The sequence below is a fragment of the Amblyomma mixtum genome, chromosome 5 (assembly GCF_055824585.1).
Source record: "Amblyomma mixtum isolate Tamu chromosome 5, ASM5582458v1, whole genome shotgun sequence".
Taxonomy (NCBI): Eukaryota; Metazoa; Arthropoda; class Arachnida; order Ixodida; family Ixodidae; genus Amblyomma; species Amblyomma mixtum.
Window position 1 is genome coordinate 89,488,671 of NC_143016.1, and position 22,696 is coordinate 89,511,366.

At 48.9% G+C, this 22,696-nt stretch overlaps 2 protein-coding genes across 4 annotated transcripts in view; one reads left to right on the top strand and one right to left on the bottom strand.

Annotated features, from left to right (window-relative positions):
* The window catches only part of Ih (hyperpolarization activated cyclic nucleotide gated potassium channel Ih), a 415,526-nt gene that overhangs the window by 281,483 nt on the left and 111,347 nt on the right, over window positions 1-22,696 (top strand). The gene's annotated exons all lie outside the window — the stretch shown is intronic.
* The window catches only part of LOC149342963 (uncharacterized), a 162,038-nt gene continuing 159,813 nt past the window's right edge, over window positions 20,472-22,696 (bottom strand). Inside the window, exon 8 of the mRNA XM_089545517.1 lies at window positions 20,472-20,717. Coding sequence (XP_089401643.1) covers window positions 20,508-20,717 — 210 coding nt within the window. The 3' untranslated portion in view covers window positions 20,472-20,507. The remainder of the gene's footprint in view (window positions 20,718-22,696) is intronic.

Here is a 22,696-nt window from a genome sequence, read left to right on the forward strand (position 1 = left end):
AGTAAAACGGCGAGTTGAGCGAGTTGGTACATCTTGAGAAAAAAACAGCGCAGGAACAGGAACAGCAGTATTATATAACGCAGCTGATTGGTTACAGTATTATCTAACGCACTTGAATGGCTACAGTATTCTCTTAATCCAGTTCCTCATAGGTTCTAGGTAAAATGCGTTACGGTTTATGGTTTATGGGGGTTTAACGTCTCATAAAGACCAAGGCTATGGCGAACGCCGTAGAGAAGGGCTCCGGAAATTTCGACCACCAGGGGTTCTTTAACGTGCGCTGACATCGCGCAGTACACGGGTCTCTATAATTTCGCCTCCATCGAAATTTCACCGCCACGGCCGGGATCGAACCCGCGTCTTTCGGGTCGGCAGCCGAGCGCTATAACCACTGGACCACCACGGTGGACTGCTATCACCATCACTAGGGAGCTGGACGCAATGTCTACGAGTTCTTTTCAACAAATAAAAGAGTTGGGTTCAGCGGCCAAATCGGGAACAAAAAGACCGGCCGGAACGACCAGAACATTGTAAAATTAAAAAACAAAAAATGGCATTCGACTCACCGTGCACATTGAGGAGGAAAAGGATGAGTGTTGGCTGTTTAATGAGCTCACCGAGAAGTTCGTGGAAAGGTTAAAGACTCGCCGGCGGTTACGCACGCGTCGGCGCATTCAGATTGGGAACACGCGGGGAGATTCTCCGAACCCAGCCTCTCCGTCCTCAGTTCTGCGCAGCGCAGTCGCATCGGCTGAAGCCAGCGGCGCGAGCGGAGACGTTTATTCGCATCGGAAACTGAACTGCTTTCCCTTTAGCTCGTACGCAGCAATTCCGAACAAAAGCGTGTTTGAACGGGAAAGAGTTTATAGCGCTTTATTTTGGTTTGGTTTGGTTTATCGGGGTTTAACGTCTCAAAGCAAGTCAGGCTATGAGGGACGCCGTAGTGAAGGGCTCCGGAAATTTCGACCGCCTGGTGTTATTTAACGTGCACTGACATCGCACTTCATATATTATAAGATTTCACTATAACAATAAATATATCCGCGGATCTCCAGTTGTCGGATTTGAATTTTTTTTTGTTATCGTCAATAGAGTGCCCCATTGGTTTTCTATTTCAGACTTAACTGCTCAATGCGAGCGATCGAGACACTATAAAAGATTTTGCAGCAAATCGTAAGAATGGACTGTTACCTTCAATGCTTCTATACCACTACTCTGGAGTTATTCGATATTCAAAATTTTATGCCAAGAATGTTACGAGAAGCTTGTTGTGGCAACACAGTTTGTACCAACGTGATACTTCTGTCGTTTCTGGCTTGGGTACAACAGGTTACAACTGACTTCACGACTGTACAACAGGGGAGTACGACAGGCAACAATAATATTGCGGGTGAGCCTCGTGATACGCGCTGTCTTCTCAAGCTGGGTGCATATATGTCTCATTCTCCGCTCATCGAGTCTTCGATAGCAGTTTGGGAACCAAAACTGCTCGCGCACCGCAATATTAATTTTTCCTGGTGTGCAGGGAGAACCTGAGTCTGATAAGCGCGTACTTCCAGAGCATATTCTTTCTCACACGTTTGAGAGTTCCTTTTTTCTTGATAACAACCCCATACCATACTTAGGGGTAACAGACTAGATACCAAGAGAAGGCAAGCATAGCAGGGGGCGGCAGAAGGTTAGGTTGGCGGATGAGATTAAGAAGTTTGCGGGGATACGGTGGTCGCAACTGGCAAAAGACACGGTTAACTGGAGAGACATGGGAGATGTCTTTGCCCTGCAGTGAGCGTAGTCAGGCCCATGATGATGATGATTACCATACCTGGCGCTTGTCTCTAAAGTGCCGTTTGTAAACTGCGTTTTCGATTAAACAAAAAGGCGCAGAAGACAGTGAATAGCAAGACAGCCGGGAACGGCAAGGCAGTGCTGATAGGTCGTTTGAGCCCTTCCTTTCAATAATTTCTGCACAGATAGTGTATTGACAGACTATGGACAAACTATGTACAGACTAATGACACATTATGGACGCAGTACAGACACACTATGGACAAACTATGTACGGACTGTGTACAAACTACATACAGACTAAAGACAAACTATAGACACACTATAGACAAACTACGGACAGACTATAGACAGACTATGGCCTATCCACTGAAATGTTTTTAAAGGCTAGCCGTTTTCGAATCGGCTTGCCGCAGCTCCAGCTTCTGTCACACCGCATCTAACTGCAACGACGCATTGCGCACAGACGCAAGTGTAGGGACAAGGGGAAAAAAGAAAGCAGCGAAAAACGGTTGCCGGGCGAGGGGGGAGAGGAGGAAGAGGGGGAGGGCCCTTCGTGTTACGACCCGCGCCCCAGCGCTGCCGGAGCCACACGCTTGGTTTACGATCCCAGTCTTGCGAGCAGCTGGTACGAGAACGTGCATGACAAAGAAAGCCCTTGCATGCATCGCATTAGGGGCGCTGACGAAAGGAGGGATCACCCCTCGATCGAGCATGAGGTCGTTACGCGCTTCGGTATGCAAGGGAGGGCGCGGGGAAGAAGGAAAGGAGGAAGGGGGGGGGGGGGGGGGGAAGGCACTCCCGTTCAGGGACATGCACTGCCGGCGAACATGTCGGGCTTTTACCCAGCCCCGTGTTTCCTTCTAATTCCCCGGCCTCAAAGTATCCTAATGAATTCGACGAGATGCGGTGTTCCGGTCGGCGACTGGAGAAGATGCTATTAGGGTCGGGGTTGGGTTGTAGAGGATGGAACAGTGAGTGCTGCGCAGCATCGTTTTAGTTCGAACCGCCTTCTTCCCTCAAAGAACTGTTGGGCGGCGGCAGGCGCGCCACTGTCGGCACGAGTTGAGCGCGCGCTCAATGTGCTGTTCATTCACCGCTGAGCGGTTACGAAAGGTTCGGTCCCGCAAAGAGAACGGGTGAGGCTGCGCGGCAGAAGAGAAATGGATGCCGCAGACATTTTAGCGCGGCCTTCGCGCGGGGGGCTACAAGTAGTGCGTTACGCTTGAAGTATGTGCGCAGTTCAATTAGTTATATTTAACTTTTTTTTTTCGCAGCTGTAATGAAAATAGCTGGATTCGGGACGCAGTGGATTCGACTCTCATTTACGGCCAGTTAACCAACGGTTTTTCGAAGAGTACAAGCCATCGCCCGACCTGATGCTTGGCTTAAGAGGGTGCATGGCACACACCTATGCCCCCGAGAACTTTTCAATGTCGAGTTCTTCGGCAATAATTTGATCCGCGGAATTTAAAAGTGTTCGTACGCAGCCCATTGACTCTGGCTGTTCACAGCAGGATCACATGAGCGGTACGTCGGTTTTCGCTCGCTGATGAGGGGCTAGAGTCATCGGTGCCAAGTCATCTGGTGGTGCATAGCGTAGCACACCAAGACAAAACGAATGTCCTCCACGTCACCGATAAAGGGTGTGGCCGAATACTGTTGACGTAGAATGGCTCAACACCACTTCGCGTAGCCAACTACTTTTTGTGACGTCATTGCTGCACTCCTATAGGAGTGCCGGTGCTATGCTCATACTAAGTGAATCAACCATTCTTATCCAACACCTTTTTAAGGCGAAAGCCTTTAATGTCTCATCGTTGTAAGCAGCAGTTGTCGACAGAGAATGTCACGCTTTTCAGTTGGTCGAAACGGTCGTGACGTCACAGTGCGCCAATTTCAAACGGGGCCAATTGTACTTTGGCTAGTAACCATGCAACCAATTGAAGGGACCATACAGTGATGCTCCAAGTAAGTGGGACTGAGCTTAGTTAATTGCTTAATTACCCAATTAGCCTAATTAGCTTCTCTAGTCAGGCCATATAAATAAATAAAACCTAGTAAGAAATTGGTCGAGCTCGGGAATCGAACCCCGGTCTTCGGAGTGCGAGACGAGCATGCTATCAACTCTGCCATGCCAGCTCGATGGTTTGTAGTGAACAAAGGCACGTCTAGTGAATACGGTGTCCTCGCTCACTGCCATCCTCCTCCCTTCCCTTCCGGCGAGGTTTAGGTGTCCACCGAGATATGAGAGAGAAATACATTTCCTTTCCTCAAAAACCAATTTACCGACGAGCGAGGCGTAGAACCTAATGGGCGATGGCGTTCTATGGACTCCCTGGCAGCGTTGCAAGACGCTCTCGCGTTCCACTCTTAGAGGCGAAGCTTAACATCTTAACCACACATCAGTGACCACACTTTAGGTCAAAAAAGTGCACCCCCCCCCCCCCCTCCTTGAATTTTGACGGGTGTCCACCGAGATATGTGAGACAGTTACTGCGTAATTTTCTTTCCTCAAATACAATTTCCATTTTCTTCATTACGGGCCATCTTCGTCTTTCTTCTTTCACTCCCACTTCCTCCGTTCCTCTACGGTGCGGTTCAGGTGTCCACCGAGATGACAGAGATTTACTGCGCCATTTCCTTTCCTCAAAAACCGTTGCGTTGAAACGGCAAGGCATCGCGCCGAACGGGTGGTGGCGTTCCGTGGACTCCCTGGCAGCGCTACAACACGCTGTCGCGTTCCACTCCTAAAGGTGAAGCTTAAGCTTAAGCTTAATTAGCAGTTAATTAGTATCCACGCATTAATCGGTAATTAACCATTAATTAGTGATTTGTCATAACTTAGTAATTAGTACTCAATTACATGTGACGCCACCAGTGCCACAGAAGCACTGAAAGTGGTGCGGAAAACGCTTTCGCCTCTACGCACTTTAGACAGTCAAAGCGCCCCTGAATTTTTGATTGAATTTATCTCTCAGCAGCCCACTGGTTCCACGCCAACGATCGCAACCATCTTTAGCGCGACATCGACGGCGCTTAGAGCTTGCAGATGTTAACATGAATATTTTCTCAGATCCGTTGATTGGACAGAATAAAGCAAAGCCTCCGAGCTTGCAGCCCCTACATGTCGGTGCTTTGGAACGCGTTAGGCCTCGGACGGGCATATGCAAGCCTGCTGTTTTCTTACGTGCCCGGGTCTTCACACACACCACTCACTGTGCATGAACATTCATGCGAAAACTTTATATCACCGTTCGTCAGCCATGGAGCAATCACCGTCGCTCAACATTTCGTTACAATAACGAATCTACTGCGTGCAATCATACGACCAAACTACTTTCTCGCATACAGCTAACGTGGGTTTAAAGCAAAGCACCGGAGTTTCAACGCGCTAGCAGCAGTCCCTTTTCGTGGGCATGACGAAATCAGAAGCACTTTTGACGTTTTCGCTAAAAAACATAGCCCTGGACAGATTCGCTTTGGAAGGGAACCGTTCCCAAGCACGAATGCTTGCGCACGCCTATTAAAGCAACAAAAAAGTATAACTGCTATAAATTGGTAGCCATCAGCGGGAACACTGCTTTCGATGCTAAAAGTTGTACCGCTCCACCTATCTTCCAGCTTCACTTGAGAGATGGAAGACAGCTGTAGATGATGTGAGAGCGAGGAAATTTTCCTTGCAAGCGCAGTACGCAACAAATCGCAACAAAAAAATATGCCCGGGAATGCTGCAATACCGCTTTTCGAAATCGCTCTCCTTATTCTCCACCTGCGCAGGCGAAACAAATGTAATTATTAAAATGATTGCGCCGAAATCGCACCTGGCATTTTCCCGCATATCCTGCGTGATAGAAGCTGCGGGAGTATGCAGAGTAATTTCAGTTCATATGAGGCGCCTTTAGCTAGAGCGAGGAGTTCTGAGAGCGCGTAAAACTGCACGCAGTTTCGGCGCGAAACGCAGTGCGAAGCCGCTTTTGAGCGGAGCCGGCAGTTCGTAATTATTTCGGTGGCAGCCCAGGAGCAACGTGACGTACGCGGTGCAGAAAGAAGAAAGGATGCGCGCGACGTGCCATCGATTTTCCGAACAGTGCACCAGCTTCGCATCCACATCGTGAATTGATAGAGGGGCTGGCAACTTATTATCGCTACGAGCGTCAGGTTCTCGAGTTCGGGAATGTTCGTCTTTTATTCAGCACCATACAAGCTTGGCATTGCTGGCGTCTTCTAGCGAGCGACTCTAGTGAGTGAGTGAGCGAACGAGCAACGGGGCATTGGCTAAGCTGCGCCGTAAGGGAAGGGGTGAAGGAGAGGGTGAAAGAGGGAAGAGAGAGAGGCACCATTGTTGAGGACTCCGAAATAATTTCGACCACCTGGGGACCTTCAAAAAGTCTGACTTCGGTGGGGTGGGGAAAAGAATGAGGAATTGCACAGCGCCATAACTGCCTCTTTTCGAGACACCTCAACGGCACTGCGTAAGTGGAAGCGGATATTATAGGGATAGAAAAGAGGAGACGGGTCCGATGGGAGCTGAACCCGCCTGTACTGCGCTTCAGGAGTGACTGTGAGTGATTTGAGCGAGCGAGAGTGAGTGAGATGCGTACTGTGGCTATGCTATTAAGCGACAGCATAAGGAGCTCGTCGGATCATTTTGCGTTGACGTCGTGATGTCACACCGGAGCCTAGGCAGTACGCAGGAGTGGTTTAGTATATGCATGCCGCTGTGTGACGCCACCGGAAGTGGCGTCACAGAATCAAAGGTGACGTCAACTAAACCGGAAGTGACGTAATTCAAACCTAGTGCCGTCACCACCAACGTTTATAGATACTTTTTTAGTTCCATAACTCCTCGCAGCGCCCGTAGGGAGCAGGCGGCCTGCCGCCGTCCCCGCCACCGCGGCGCTGCAATCGCGGGTTGAGCTAGGAGGGCGAGAGTCGTCTGCTAGCGTGCAGCGTTTTGCACGGGCACTCGCATTCGAATCATCGCTGCGCGACTGCAGTTTTTTGTTTCCGGCTCTTGCCCGGAGGTATTTCATAACATATGTGTGCTTAGCGCGTTTGCGAACTTAAGAGCGGTATTCTGAGCCGTGTCACAAGCGGCCGTTTTGTACGGGCAATGACGAAATGCATGCTTCGATTCTGCTTCTCGTGAGATGAACCTAGCCTTGCTACTTCAATAGATTCGGATTATCCGCCGAACCAGTTTTTCGCGACTGGCTGTTGTCTCGCATTTCGCGCAAAATTACTTTTACGTTTTATTACAGCAATACTGGTGCAAATAAAACCCGCCGCTGTCTCGGTGGCTACGGCCCGCGGCTGCTTTCCCGAAAGCCGCGAGTTCGATACCGGTGTATACGCGAAATGCAAGAGTAATTCAAGGCCCTTGGCATTTAAATAGAAAAAAATTTATTCACAAACCCACTAAACATCGTTGACAGATTTGCTGTTAACTAATTTGTCAGACAAGCTTCGCCTACTTTAGCTCTTTTTGAGCTCTAACGGCGCTACTATTTTCCAAGCACTTTGCTCGCGCAAAGAAGTGCATGCGCGTCACTAAATAAAAGTAAATTAATTGAGCTGTGAACACCTCAGCATGCTCTGGCAAACAAACACCATTCGTGCCTTTTTTTACAAGAGAATCCAGCACGTTACAAAACAGGTCGCCGAACAACTCGCCCTTTCAAGCCTGTTTTATAGCACCCTCTACCGCGCTTACACAGGCAAACATCTTTTCGGAAAGGTACACGAGACTGCCACTAACATACTCGCGCTCAATAATGAGCGTAGCCTCACGCGGCAGAGAATCCTGCCTGCCAAGTGCGTCACATTGCGTCACAGAGTTCACATTGCGCTTTATTTTTTTATTTTGAAAGCCACATAGCCTGCCAAATAGTACAAGGCTGTTTCTTCTGGTGATGGAACACTGTATCTATGGTCGTTGGAGGCATTGCAAAGGTCCTTGACAGGTATCGCCATCAGCTCCTGCCAGATCTGTTCTTTCTAGCCTTTTTCTGGATGAGGGCGTCGCGACGCTTTTCTCCGAGGCTCTCAAAGGCACTAATTAAGACACGATCAGTTCCCGTCTCACTGTTCCATTTCACAGCTACTTCAACAGGTGTGTAAAAGAAAGCAGCCTAAATAATTGGCTGAACTTGGTCACTGTAGGGTGGTCTTCGTCACCTCCTAATGGCCTTACTAGGCCAAAAGATCTCTGAATTAAAAAAAAACATTATATATGAGCATTTCTAGGCTTTTTCAAAGTGCCAGTCAATTACCTCAAGCGGGTCTTGGTTTAACTTCGCTGTTAGAATATAGCTGACGCCCTTGTTTTGTAGGAAGTCTATAATGGACAGCACTGACGTCAATGTCACCCGCAGGGACTCAACGGTTTGATTTGATGCAATGAGTTTGATATTTCCTCTTGCTTCCGTACGGATGGAATTTCTCCGGGTTGCTCTTGTACCCGCTGGTACAGCCGGGCACGAAGCAAGTGGGCATCGTCGCGCTCGAAAGCTGCTTCACGGCCAGCAGTGTTTGTTGTTCTGAGTGCGCGATGGGGACCACGTGTTCGCAGAGCGCACAGGAACACAAATGGACAAAAAAAAAAGGCAACGACAAACCTGCGCACGGGCTAAGTAGTAACTGCAGGAGAGGAGCCGCGCGCGCGGAGGCGACCGCGCAAACCTCGACTGCAGCGCCCTCTTACCGCCCGGGTACAAGCAGCGCCCGCTTTCAGAGGAGGAGTTATGGAACTAAAAAAGTATCTATAAACGTTGGTCACCACAAGTTGGTCGCGCTCAGGCGCCAAGATGCGCTACGCTACCGCATCGCGCAGATAATGGAATTTGTAATAAGGGAGTAATTACTGATTGCCATGCACCCAAGCGCTGCCATACGGCTACAAAGGAAAGCTATGCAGCTTTCTCAAACTTCACAGTCACAAAAAATTCGTCCTGGTTCTGGGTTCGAACCCCGGCTGGCTGAGATACACCCCCGCTACCGTATGGCTGCGCTTGGGTGGATGCCAATGAGGGATTACTTCCTTATTACAAATCTACTCCACCTTCGGGGATTCCCCTAAACATTTGACCAATGGAATTTTTTCGTTACTTTTGCAAGCTGCAAGGTAAAGCTGTTATCTTTTCAAGAGTGATTTTTCTATTAACTGTAACGCAGCCTTACCGCAGTCCACATTTTATATTACTTAGCTTTTGAGTAACAAACCGAGTTTATTGCCGTTCACGCACACTGCACTAGCCAGCTTGGAGATGGGTACGCGGCGGCAAGACGAGAGACAGAGTGAAGTGGGCGTGACCAAGAAAGCTTACAATACCACTTGCGGCAAGCAGACAAGCATGATGTGTGTCCATATCCACGGCAACTACAGCAGAGACAATACTTACATTGTGCATGATGGGCTGCGGCGGTAGGAGCGTTCCACCACATTTGTTGAGCGATTTTTGAATTTCAAAGCAAACCGAAATTGGCAAGCGCCTACAACGGTCGTTTCTGAAATGGCTCGTCATCGATCGAGCATCACCGAAGTCGACGTCTCCAAACTTATCGCGAGCCCAAGTCGGCCGTGATTGGATGCAAGAACGCCGTGCAGCGATGATCTCAATCCCGTTTTTATTCGGCCACGCGCGATCAACAAACAACGTCGCCTCACTGGCTTTTTCTGCGGCTGTGAATCGGCACCAATCACGAAGCGCTACGCTTTCGTGTGCAGAGAAGAGCGACGAACCTCTTATTGTGGCATGTGCGAGAAATGCGATTTAGACGTGCTGCTAAAGGAACAGAACTGCGTTCCGTACGTTCTTCGCTCTTTTCCATCCCTCTTTCTTTTCTGGCTACAATTTGTGTAAGGGTTCTTCTTTTACGCTTTTCGGGAAAAGAGACGTCATCGGTACTTCCTTTTTTCCCTCGTGAGTTGCTTTTTTTTCTTGGCCACTCAGGAAAGCTCACTCCTCGACGCGAGCTTGCGCTTCTCCCTACTCAGACGTCAGCGGTGACATCACATTTCGCGCCATCGTAGCGACGCCGCTCGCGTGTTTGACGTCGCGCGCTGACGCCACCGCAATCCTCCCGCGCTCCTGTCGTTGCCGCGTCGGTGGTTCTTGCTCCTTGGGGAAGTCAGCGTGCGTTTAGAAGCGGGTGACGCGAAGTCAGCACCGAAAGTTTGCGCGAAGCGCTGCAGTCTCCCTGGGGCAAATCTTTCCCGTAGGAGTCCTCGAGGAGGGATCGCCGTGGGCGCGGCGTCAGCGCGTTGGTGAAAGTCTACCTACGTACCCCCCAAGGGAAGAATTGGCGTTAGCGGCTCTTTGATGTGGCCAAAGCATTAGGTAACATTTACGTCCGGCGCACTCTGTGTGAAGAAGTAGGCACTACGCTTACGATTTGAGTCGCCTTCTATGTATTGAAAAGCCAAAACAAGCTCGTCTGAACAAGCATCTATTTAAAACAAAGTTTTGCAGAAAAGTTTTCGACATGGTTCGTACCCTGCGGATGTGGCAAGTTATGAGTTAGAAACAGTGGCACACACACACACACACACACACACATGCAGCTCTTTCGTCTTGTAGTTAATAAGTGCGGCAAATCACTAAGAACATGTCCACGCACGTCGCGAAACTTGTTTTATGGGATATTGGTTAATGGACAATAAACATGAGAAAAATACTTACAGCAGGAGCTACGGACGACATGATTGCGTCCATGACGTCGCCCGAATCGACGAGACGCGAATAATGACATCCTAGCCAAGCGCATCCAGTTATTTATACACTGGGCTGCCACACAAGTGACGGCTTTCGAAATTGAGCTTCGAAGCATTTGTAGCTTTTCCTCACCCTGTCCCCATACTACGCCTGTCGGGTTGTGTATCCAGTGGACGCAGATTGCTATTGCAACGTGCAGCAAGAATCCGATCACGTGATCGTCCCAATATCGTTCTTTTGTGCCACATCAAGAAACGTCCGCTGTCTACATGATGCTCATTTTCAGCGTCGACAAAATTGCATGCGTCCCGACGAATGAAGGGGATGGGGAGAGTGCTGGGATGGAACCTTATTACGAAGAACATTTTTTCCTCAGTTCGGCTAGCACTTTTCCACTCAGCCGTTACTGAGAAAGACGAACGAAGACAGGGCAAAATAGCAGCTAACTGTTGCAACCATATACTTTTTTCTCTTTCTCCGCTCCGCCCTCCGAACACGCTAAAAGCATGAGGAGGCACAGTCTGCGCGCCGTGCGCAAAAACTATGTGCCGTAATCCGACAGTCATCTCGCGGCGATAGTGGTACGACTGAAAGGGATCCGTGGACCGTAAACTTCTGCTGAGCTTACGAAGACCAAGACTAAGAGAATTAAAAAAAAAAGCTAGCCCCTGGGATTGGGGGCATATCGATCGCAGTGATGGGGAGAGTGTGATGGGGAGAGTGCTTTTAATTACTTGACTCGAAGCGCTTGCTCCTGCAACACTCCGCGAAATTACTGCACGAATTGCAGTTTCTTTCCACTAGACGTCTTCTTTTTTCCTGAGCAAACGCGCCTCTGTGTCCCGTTCAGAGAATCAGTGATAGTAAAGTCAGATATTACTAAAAGAAACACGAATAAAACCGCGCGCAATGCAATGACGATTGTAGTCCGGCAATAAACTGCGGGTTCAGCCCCGAAGGCAGCTATCTGCTATATGAACACGCCGTTACGCGAATGAGCAGCCTTGGTCGGAAGTCTTCATGCCTTATGGCTTGCTTTTCAGGAGCGATCAGCGGCGCTGGCATGCGGGGCAGATGTGGTGACGTGGCACGTGCGATACAGAGTGACGGGTACTTGTTGGCGTTGCTGGGCCGGCTTTGCTGCCGAGTGGTTTTCGAATAGCGCGCGAGATTACCTAAATTCGTTAAATGGCTGTTACTAAAGGCCAGGAAGTAATCTTTAATTGGATCCGGGCGCATAACTTGCCTATGAGCTTCTATAGGGTCTATTAATCTAAGGTTGGTGAGGAATATGTCGTCATCATCATCATCATCATCAGCCTGACTACACCCACTGCAGGGCAAAGGCCTCTCCCATGTCCCCCCAATTAACCCTGTCCTTCGCCAGTTGCGGCCATTGTATCCCCGCAAACTTCTTAATCTCATCCGCCCACCTAACTTTCTGCCGCCCCCTGCTACGCTTGCCTTCTCTTGGAATCCATTCCGTTACCCTTAAGGACCAGCGGTTATCTTGCCTTCGCATTACATGCCCTGCCCAAGCCCATTTGTTCCTCTTGATTTCAACTAGGATATCATTAACCCGCGTTTGTTCCCTCATCCACTCCGCCCTCTTCCGATATATGTGGAACGCAATAATTACGTGTCAGAGCCCCTATGGGCCCCTATGATTTACTTAGACGGAATGGGGATAGGTTTACCTCAACTGAAGCTTCGTGTATAGAAAACTTGTGAATCGGTGTCATCTCGGACAAGCTCACTCGAGGTGGAATAGCGGGCTTTATTCAAAACAAAAGAAGGTAAAGAAAATTTACATCAGGAAAATAATTTTAAAGTGGGTCTCCCACGCACCCCCGATCCCACCCTAACGAAAATTTCGATAGCGTGCAGAATGTCCAAAGTCCCCTAGTCCGTGTGCTTGCGGTCGGGGTTGGCGCCGAACAGGCCGGTCCGTATCTGCGGCAGCAGGTTGCGCGAGATGAGCTCGAGGCGGCTCTCGAGCGTGTTGGACACCCTGAGCTTGCCGCGCGTGGAGGCGAGCTCGACGCCGCCGCACGAGTCGTCGGGCAGGAAGTGCTCCTGGTCGACGACCACGCTGCCCTGGATCAGGGTGTCCGCGGCGAACTTCTTCGCGGCCACCGCGAGCGCGTCCTGCACGAGCTGCACGTCCTGGCGGCGACACGTGATCACCACGTCTTTCTCCAGCATCATGTACAGGCCCTGCGCGCATCGGAGAGTTTTCGGTACCTTTCCTTTACGCCTTTACGAAAGCCCGAGGTAAACAGAAATGTCTGTAGTCCAGGTGTCCCAGCTAAATGTAACCAAGCTTTTAAAAAACACGGGGTGTCCTAGCCGTCTGAAACCAAATGAGGGTTGTTTAGAGTCGCGTGGCCTAGTCTGCAGTATTTTTTTCGTTCTTCAAGGTTGACTAATTAGTTAAGCTTAATTAACTAACTTTTTAATTATTGACTTGAGGAACGAAGTGTCATTGGAAAAGCTGTAGATCGCTTTGAGAAACAGCTTACTGAGACATTTCCAGCAAAGTAATATATACGTAAAGTAGTTTTTTTACCGGCCTTTAACCATAACCCGCACAATAAGAAAAAGCTTCCACATGACAACTGTGCCACTTCAACGTCCCAAGACGCGCCTTAAAGAATAAAATCCGTTTTTTCCGAAGTCCTCTCCTCGATGAGACTTTGGGTGCACATTGGGGCAGAGAAGTGAGCGAGCAGCTGGTCACGTGACAACTTTCTTTTAAGCCAATAAATGAAGCTACGTAAGTCGTAACTTGACGGAAACAGCACTACTAGCGGTTTTTCGAGGTGATCTAAAACTTTTGCATTTACACTTTCTTCCTGAAGTCAATAATTAAAAAGTTTGCTAATTAAACTGAACTAATTAATTAACTCTGAAGAGCAAGAAAATACTCATGACTAGGCCACGCGACTATGAACAACCCTGAGTTGGTTTCACTGGACAAGGACACTTCGCCTTTTTTTAAAATTTTGGTTACATTTAGCTGGGACACCCGGTATACACAATAAATGCTAGTACTGCTTAATACAAGAATGTGCACCCGCAATTTAAAGGAAGGGAATAAACCCTCTTGAGACCCGGCAATGAAAAAATTGTCCAATATAAAGGACAGCGGAGTGCCAGGTGCGGAGGCCATGGAAATAGCTTTAGTTCCTTAAAGAGCTTTCCGTCGTCTACTTATAGAACGTGTGCTTTCATTTAATGAGTTAGTGCGATCTCAATATCGCATTGTTTCCAACACCTTGGATAGCTTTAAAGAAGGCGGGAGTCAGCTCAAGCGCATTAAAAGGTGGAGGTTAAAAAGAAAAAAAAACGAAGTAAATTTAGATGCCGTTTAACGCGCAGTAAAATACTTTTAAGCACCCTTTATTCTTAAGAACAGCCCTACCAGCACAGCGAGGTGCGATTAGAGGTACAGGGGCTCAAATTTCCGACGTCTCTCGGAAATGTTACAATTTTCTGTGTACGCCAGACACCATGCAGAAAAGTTCAAAATGTCACAAAAAGTGGATTAAACCATGCTTTCGCACCCATAATATTAGAACTGAAGCGTTTACTAAAAAAAAATTGCTGAAAATTTACATTACAGGTTATGCGAAAACGCCAAATTTCAGCGCTGTCCTAGCACGCAGCCATGAAGGCACATGCAACTCTTCTGAAAGTCCGTGAAAGTGCAGATTATACACAGTGCACCATAAGGTCGGAAGCATTTCACCCTGGATATGATATGAAAAAATAATAATTAAATTTCTTCCTCACAAATTTCGTTCCATTTACGACGACGAGCGTACATAAAATTGAACACGCTGCTACGATTTCACGGCTGCGTAGTTAGAGGCATAAATGACGGGCAGGGGAAGGGGGGGGGGGACGCATGATAAACAGCGACAATGATTATTACCACCCTATAGGCAAGGCAACGTCTGATATTTTACTTGGGAGCGATTTCGATTGGCGGAATCGCCTTTCTGCTCATACTACATCTTTTCATGACCACAGTCACTTCAAGAACATCGTACAGCTGACACTGTACAAGTAAGAGCCTCACCGTTTCGCTCATTTTCACGCTATCACTTGCTGCTTTTCAAGTTTCTTTTCTACTGCGATGTAATTGCCTTCCCCTCTGTGCTAAATTAGTAAATGTATGCATGCGTCTGCATGGAACACAAGCAGCCAGTACTCGTATTTCCGAGCCTCGCCGTCTTGTTTCAGCTGCAATGTTCTGCACAAACACGTCTCCTCGGAAATAATCGCAAAACTGTGCTACTAGTTGTCCACATTTGAAAGACAGCGTCGCTCGAGGCGAGGATGGTCGTGCTTTGGAGGGAGGACGTATATGAAAAAGGCTGGAGAGAATTTTCGTAGGGCGGGAACCGAGACAACTCAGCGCATTGGGAAATATACTAAGTGCCCCTAACCAACCCAGTGTCTAAACGCCGTTCAGAGCACAAATGCTCGAGGGCTAATACTGGAGTGAACATAACTTTTTTTATAGCCTCGCATTTGGTCCCATTAAGGCAGAGTGCATGTCCAAACAAAAATAGTATTGGCGACATTTCTATCACACTTCTGTTGAAACACGCCGAGATGTACATGTCCTTGTATTACCTCTTAAATCCCGCACTTACCCGCTTTATTTTCACCCCTTCTTGTCTGCCGCTCTCCTCCACTTTTCGTCCCTTCAAATCGTATTTTTCATTTCTCTCTCATTACTACTGAAGAAAAAAAAAGCGTGCTTGCGTGACCCCGTTTCTGCGTTCACCAACAGATTTACAGACAGATTTACTTAATTCAACCAGTTACACACGCCCGACACAAAACTCGGGAACACCCTACAGCCAGTACCTCGAGATTGGCAGACGAAAGCGTGGCCTACGGGCTGTGCTGTCAGCTGTCGGCGGCGCTCTGAAACTTTTCTTTCTTCGCTGAACAGTTCGTCTAAACGCCGCGAGTGGCGTGACAGTCTGCCAAACTCTGAATTTTGACCAATCAGAATCCTCTGTTTTGATACGTAGCCCCTGCGCACACTTTCGCAACTGTTACAATCGGAGCTCCGGTTGACAGATCATACGCTTCGCGCTTTCCATGCCATTAGCTGCACATACGCCCGCGCAAGGAGGCGGCGATCCACAGATGCTGAAAAAATGAGACGGTTAAGCAAGGCCCACTGTGGACAACGAATGAGACGACGCCACATTGTACATAACGGTGCCTTTAGGCCGTGAGCCAAGTCTGGGAACGCAAGTACGCGTCTAGACAAATCGACCACATCGACCAGCAGTGAGCCTGCTTGCTTAGGAAAGTAACTACACCATTTGACAGAGTACAAACGTGGACTGGAAGGGGAAAAAAGGCCCTATCGGGGCGCTGTTTACATCGTTTTGAGCACGCCTCCTCCCTAATATATCCTCGATCCAAAAAAAAAAAATCTAATTCGAGCGAGCATGTCCACTCGTTTCTCCTGCACCCTCCGATTGTCAGACTGGCGATGATAGAAATATTGATTCTTTCCTGCGGGGTATTTGTTCGATGCATCGAACACCTGTGCTGCGCCATGACGTCTATGTTTTTCTACAAGAAAACAAAGAAAGTAGCTCTTACTAACCTCAAACAAAAGCGGAAGCGAGTTCGTTCAAGCGCTGCCCATTCGTTTTGGCCTGCCAGTCACGTGGATATTGATTCCTGTTCTTAACTCTTTGCGGACTGTTTACCACTTGCAGTAAGCTGCGTTGTACTGACATGCAGGGAGTTACGGCTGTTTAGCCTAACCAAAGCGACCCAAGCTTATTGTTCGAGCAGCCGACTGGGCAGCATTTCAGGCCCGAAATGTCAGCACCATGGCAGAGGTTCGCGGCAAAGAAAAAAAAACAAAACAAATGGCTACTATATTTGTAGAATGAGCACAAATGCGCAGTGTAAACGTTCAAAGAAGTATGCGCAGCGCCTCCTTGGGGGCAATGAAGAAAACATTCGCAGGGACGCCTAATTCTACTGTGTGTTTAAAATGCGACAGGAATAGCAGTTGTCGATTCCTTTACCGGAACTGACGACACGTCCGGTCAGGTGACGTCACTTCCTCCCGCCAATGGCCGAGGTTCATTAACGTCGTCGCATTTCGGCTCCATGGGGCTTCCAATTCTACCGCTTTAAAAATGATGAAATCCGGGCGCATTCGCTCATCTTTGCTGTTGTGAAAACGGCGTTATTTCTTCTAATGCAGCGATCGCTGGCGGTTCTGCTTAATGCAGCGTTCGTTTGCATTGAGGATTTGCCGCCGCGCGAAGACAGCATGTCCACATGCTGCGTCTGTGCGAAAATACTGTTTGCGCAACGGCGACGAAAGTTTCAGGACCACGACAGCAGTGAAGAAAACTTCACTGCTTCGCAGCCGTCTTGAGGGGGCACGTGCAGCGATGCGGTCGGAATGCGGGATGCACCTTTTGATCGCAGTCTGCAACCTGTACGAAAGTCTTTTTTTTTTTGTTTGCCTGGATCTCCGTGATTCGCGAATGTTCTTGGCAAACCGTAAACAGCGAGAAGCATTCTTCGCTGAGGGCAAACCGATATACCCAAAGATGATAACACCGCGCAGAGGCTACTGTAGCGGAGCCGGAAGCACATCGCCCCTAGTAGGGACTCGCCAAGAAGTGATGGGCTCCTTTGAAATAAGTCATCGCAAACTTTCTGTTCAATCCAACATATTTCCCTTCAGTCCCTTAACACAAAAAGTTACAACCCACCAGCATCCGTATCATCCGGATTACGTAGTTAAAAACTACGGGGATGCTTAAGTCACCTTAAGAGTAGACTGTGATGCTTGGTTTATGGGTGTTTAACGTCCCAAAGCGACTGAGGCTATGAGGGACGCTGTAGTGAAGGGCTCCGGGAATTTTGACCACCTGGTGTTCTTTAACGTGCACTTACATCGCACAGTACACGGGCCTCTAGAATTTAGCCTCCATCGAAATTCGGCCGCCGTGGCCGGGATCGAACTCGCGTCTTTCGGGTCAGCGGCCGAGCGCCATAATGACTGAGCCACCGCGGCGGGAAGCGGGGGGGGGGGGGGGGGGGGGAATGGAATGTGATGCATTATATTTATTTGTGGCAGTTTCTGTGATGACGACTGTCCAATGACCACTAATCCGTCATTTTCTTTATTCCCGCTACTCCTTATTAATTTATGTTAATCCGTCTACTAAGCCGTTTTAAACTGTCAACTAATCACTATTAATACACTATATCAATTATCGATTTAGATCTATTGTTTCGTTTGCCTGCTCTGGGTAGCAGCCTGTGACTGGTTCCTTTGGGGTAACTTGACCTTGCAACGTCATATCTCCTTTGGAGTCATGTGACGTCACACCTCTCTCGACCAATCGGCGAATTTCGTGACACCAGACGGCAACGTGTTGCTCCTGACGTGAACTCTAATGCTATGTAGGTTGCTATCTGGAAACTAGGTTCCTTGAAACGGTGGGGAGGCTGTGATGACGTCACAAGATTGCGTGGCCTCTCTGGACCAATCGTTGAATGCCACCATCCACGGTAGGCAGGTTGTGATGACGTCACAAGGTCTCGTGACCTCTCTCGCCAAATCAGCTAATTCGTGAGATCGGACGGCGCATTTTGTACCTGACGTGAGCTCTAATGCTGTCGCATTGATATCCGAAGGCGTAATCCCCGTCCGAGTTTTCATTCCTTCCCGGCTCTGAATGCACGTACAGGCGCGGACAAAAATAAACGGAGCACGCAACTGTCTTCGAATATTTTTGACGCGTCACCTAATTGAAATTTCCATCAGTGGTGCGCTCATACTGGTTGAGGAGGTTGGTGGGCTTTCTTGCAGACAAACAACGCTTCTTCATTGCCAATGGAGAAAGCGTGCTTGCACTTCGAACGCAATAGCGTGCTCCGCTTACTTATGGCCGCGCCTGTACAGCTCAGGAGGCCTAACTTATCGAACGTATTCGTTCACCAGCTAACGTATGTATACCTGCAGGATGAGGCGCTCGAGCAAGGGCTTGTAGCGGCCCTCCTTCTCGGTGATGACGCTCAGCTTGGCCCGCGTCTCGGCCAGCACCTGCCTGACCAGGTCGTTCATGGCGGCCAGCAGCCGCAGCCGCGCCGCGTTCTTGATCTGCGACGTCTGGATCTTGCGCACCCGCTCCACGTGCTTCTCGCGCCGCTTGACCACCTCCTCGATGCGCGTGCGCTCCTGCCGCATCAGGCGCTCCTTCTCGGTCTTGAACTCCTGCTCCGCCTTGGCGTCGATGTCCTTCTCCTGCATCAGGGAAAGGAGGTTCACTCTTTCCTTACCGTGCCCACTCGGCGTGGGCCACCGGTTATTCATAGATATCGGTTGATATGTCAAAGCTACCTGTGCACTATCTGACTTGTTCTGATATTAATACACAGTCGAACCTCGTTATAACGAATAAATGGATACAATGAAGGAATGACGATTCCCCTTGGAAGCACGGTCAATACGGGCTGTAACGAAGCTGCGGCTATATCACCGGGCTCTTTCAACTTCATTATAACGAGGTTCAACTGTAGTGTGAGCAGTCACATTCCGGTTTTTAAGTAATTAGTAATCTTGCTACAAAACGGTGAACTTTGGTGCAGGACTGAAGGACGCGGTGCGCAACTTTTCTTAGCAAGCATGCCAAATTTCCCGATACCCGGACCCTTTCGCAAATGAACTGTGTTTCGCGATTTTGCGGGTCCTGTAGGTAATTTTTTTTAATGGTAGTAGTAGCGCGGTAAGCCTCCAGGTGACATCAGGTAATCTGGGTTTGGTTTTTATCTTACATAACTCAAGAAAGAAACACAAAACATCAACTGCTGTCCATCGGGAAGCATTGTTCCCTGCCTGCTGCCTGTTTACTGATTTTTTGGTTGGTTTGGTTTATGGGGATTAACGTCCCAAAGCGACTAAGGCTATGAGAGACGCCGTAGTGGAGGGCTCCGGAAATTTCGACCACCTGGGGTTCTTTAACGTGCACTGACATCGCACAGTACACGGGCCTCTAGAATTTCTCCTCCAAAGAAATTCTAGCCGCCGCGGCCGGGATCGAACCCGCGTCTTTCGGGTCAGCAGCCGAGCACCATAACCACTGGGCCACCGCGGCGGCTTTTACTGATTTTTTGTGCCACCTAATAAGTAACAGCAGTACCACAGTTTTTTTCTTTGAAATTACAACACAAGAAGTGAATTCGTGTCAAGAATAACAGTATCAACGGCATATTAGTTGCCTGCGCACACAGGGAGGTCAACAACAGCTTGCCCTATCAACACGCACAGGCCATACAATCCCCGTTCTAACACTATACGGATATAGCCCGCGCTCTCGTTCAAAATTTGGGAGCGGCTACTGCGCCGGCAGACGGCAAAATAACTGTCGAGTTAGGTTGTCTGCAGTGTAGGTTGATTGGCTCGCTGTAGAAACATGACATGCATAGCCCCCCCCCCCCCCCCCCCTTTTTTTTTTCTAAAAGCAATTTTTGTTTTTATAAATGCCAAAAAGAAACAGGACACAGAAATATTTGTTTCCCCCGGGAGTGTGTCACCTTCAGCTAGCATTCTGAGAATCTGGCAGTGCCGTTTCATTGGCTGTGCACTGTGATGTGATTGGAATCAGCCAATAGGGTCAAACTGCCGGCAAAGTTCCCAGCGGGCTATTTTGCCGGCTGCCGGCGCAGTAGTCTCGTCCTTAAAATTTTCAGAACACGGACACCTGGCTCAGAGTGGAAGCACGTCGCATCATATGATCGAGCTTGAATCACTCCACGTCAAGCTTCGTATATGGTTATTGAGGCCGCTACAAGCACTACGTGAGTGCAATTACGCGTATAAAGTGTCCCCGCAATGTGATACATGCCAGAGGACGAACAAAACGCCGTGCCTCAACCGGCCGGCGCCCCCTACCTTGGCGGCGCCGTCGTTGTAGATGTAAGCCAGCAGGTTCTTCATCCTCTCCGCGGCATCGAATCCCGTGGTGCTCCCGGCTGCCGCGGCCGAGCCTGCAGACTTCTTCCTGTCCGACATGTCCACTCCGGGGCCAGGCGCTTGTCCAGGAGAACCGAAGCCGAGCTTCCAAAGCACTTCTTTTTCGTCTTCATCTCGCGCGTGTGCCTTCTTAGCCGTTTCTTGGACAGCCCCCATAGCGCGCGCAGGTGCTGTCAAAAGCAAATGGAAGGCGCGACAGTGTGGGAAACAGTGTCTTAACGCTTTCTAACGCCGCCTTTGGTAACTCATTACCTCGGTCGCCAGCAAGCAGCGCGCGCTATCGGCAGACTCTTATCTCGAGCGTCTGGCACTCGACTTCGGCGGCTCTAATAAGTGCTCGCTGCGTTTCAAGTACGACACCAGGAAGTTTTCAGGCGCTAACAGCGATACGTTCGAGGATCGCTCCGCGCCGTTTTTAGCGCGGCCTAGTGCGTGCGGCCTTGGGCATGTCCGAGGGCGTGCATTGATTGTTTCGTCATGCTGCTGCAATGACCGGCGTGTCGCGGGGCGCTGTTTCCTTTCTTGGGCTAAGGTCGAAAAGCTGTGCGCGCACGACAAAGGGACTAGTGATAGCCATGCTTCGCAGTTTTTGCTGAAACGCTATTTTTGTTTATCGTGCCGTTAGCCGAAAGCGCATGCCACCTCCTGGCGACTGAGCGAATCAGTTATCAAAGGCGGTATCGGACAGCGCTTCGACACGGTTTGCCTAGCTGCAACGCCTTCGATATACTTTTGAGAGCACCCGTATACGTATCATACGCTTTAGAGACGGGCACGCAGTGCTTGCGAGTATGTGAAAACGGTCTGGGTGTTATAGGAAACTTAATAAGAAGAGAAGCACAGCTGGACGCTGGCCCAGGTGTAAAGAAAACACCATAGTGGAAGGAAGCAAGGAATTTTAAATCAGCCCCGAAAGTACACTCATGACGCGACACCTTTCGACGCCATGGGAAAAGTAATCGTGAAGGAGATTGAAGTGATGCACGCCATGCAGTAACAAGGCGACGTGTATTTTTTTTTTTTTTTTTTGAAGTCTCAGAAATCTTAAAAGGCCCCTTTGACAAAGTCTACTTCACCGGTGTTACGAGATCGGAGCAGCGGTAAGAATAAGAGATGAAGAAAGTGGGACGTTCAAGAATGTTTGAATTAGGTTGTGCGAAGCGGCATGACTCTCAGGAGCGAATTCTGTAATAAAAGGCTGGAGAGAGAGAAAAAAAGAGAAAAGCAGAAACCACATTTAGCCCAGAATATTTCTCGTTATTTTGATGTTCGTTCATGTTAGTTCTACGCGCAGCATGAAAACATTTTTATATGCATCTTACAAATGACATTCTAAGCCTACTGAGGTGAAATAATATCTCGCCAAATATATGCGTGTTTCTACTGCAACTACACTACCACTGTATATAGCACAACGACGTCAAACGTAGATCGCAAATCGTCAGAACACAACATCCACGCACACACAGTACGTACTCTGCAGCAACGCATAAAAAACGACCAATAAAAAGTTATAATACCAGCAAAAAAAAAAAAGAGTCACAAAAATATGACACGGCGGACCGGCTAAATGCAGTATTTAAACGCTACGTATTAAAGCGAAGCAATCATAACACACTCACACAAGAGCGTCGTGTTGCGGCAGAGTGAATGCAAGCGCAGGCAGCACTTGAACACTTCATGGGGCCGTATACTACTAATGCAACACCTGAAGCTACAGCTTTACAACCCCACAGCGCCGGCCGTTTCGAGCGCACAATGGCAAAAATTCAGTTCGTGCTTGCGAAACGACCCCTCGTCGTGTGGGGCGCGTGGCGGAGCCTTTCATTCGAAAGCATGCCAAGCTTCAAGGCAGGTGCGCAAATCAATGCTCATGAATTTCAACCGCAGCCATAGCTTGTTTCGCCTCAGTAGATTCAAGTTAAAGGAACCCTGGACGCACCCTCCGTTGACAGAGCTGTTTCCTTGGCTCTCAAGTTTTCCTCCCCACTCCGTTTCACAGTAAGGGTGTATTGGAAGCTGTAGAGACCCACCGAGTGCAGACGCAATAGTTTGCCGATCATGCGTCGACGTGTTTTGTATTTCTTACACGTGCACTCTTTTATGCGCTCACGAATGTACTTCTTTACAACCGCATGCGAGAAAAAAA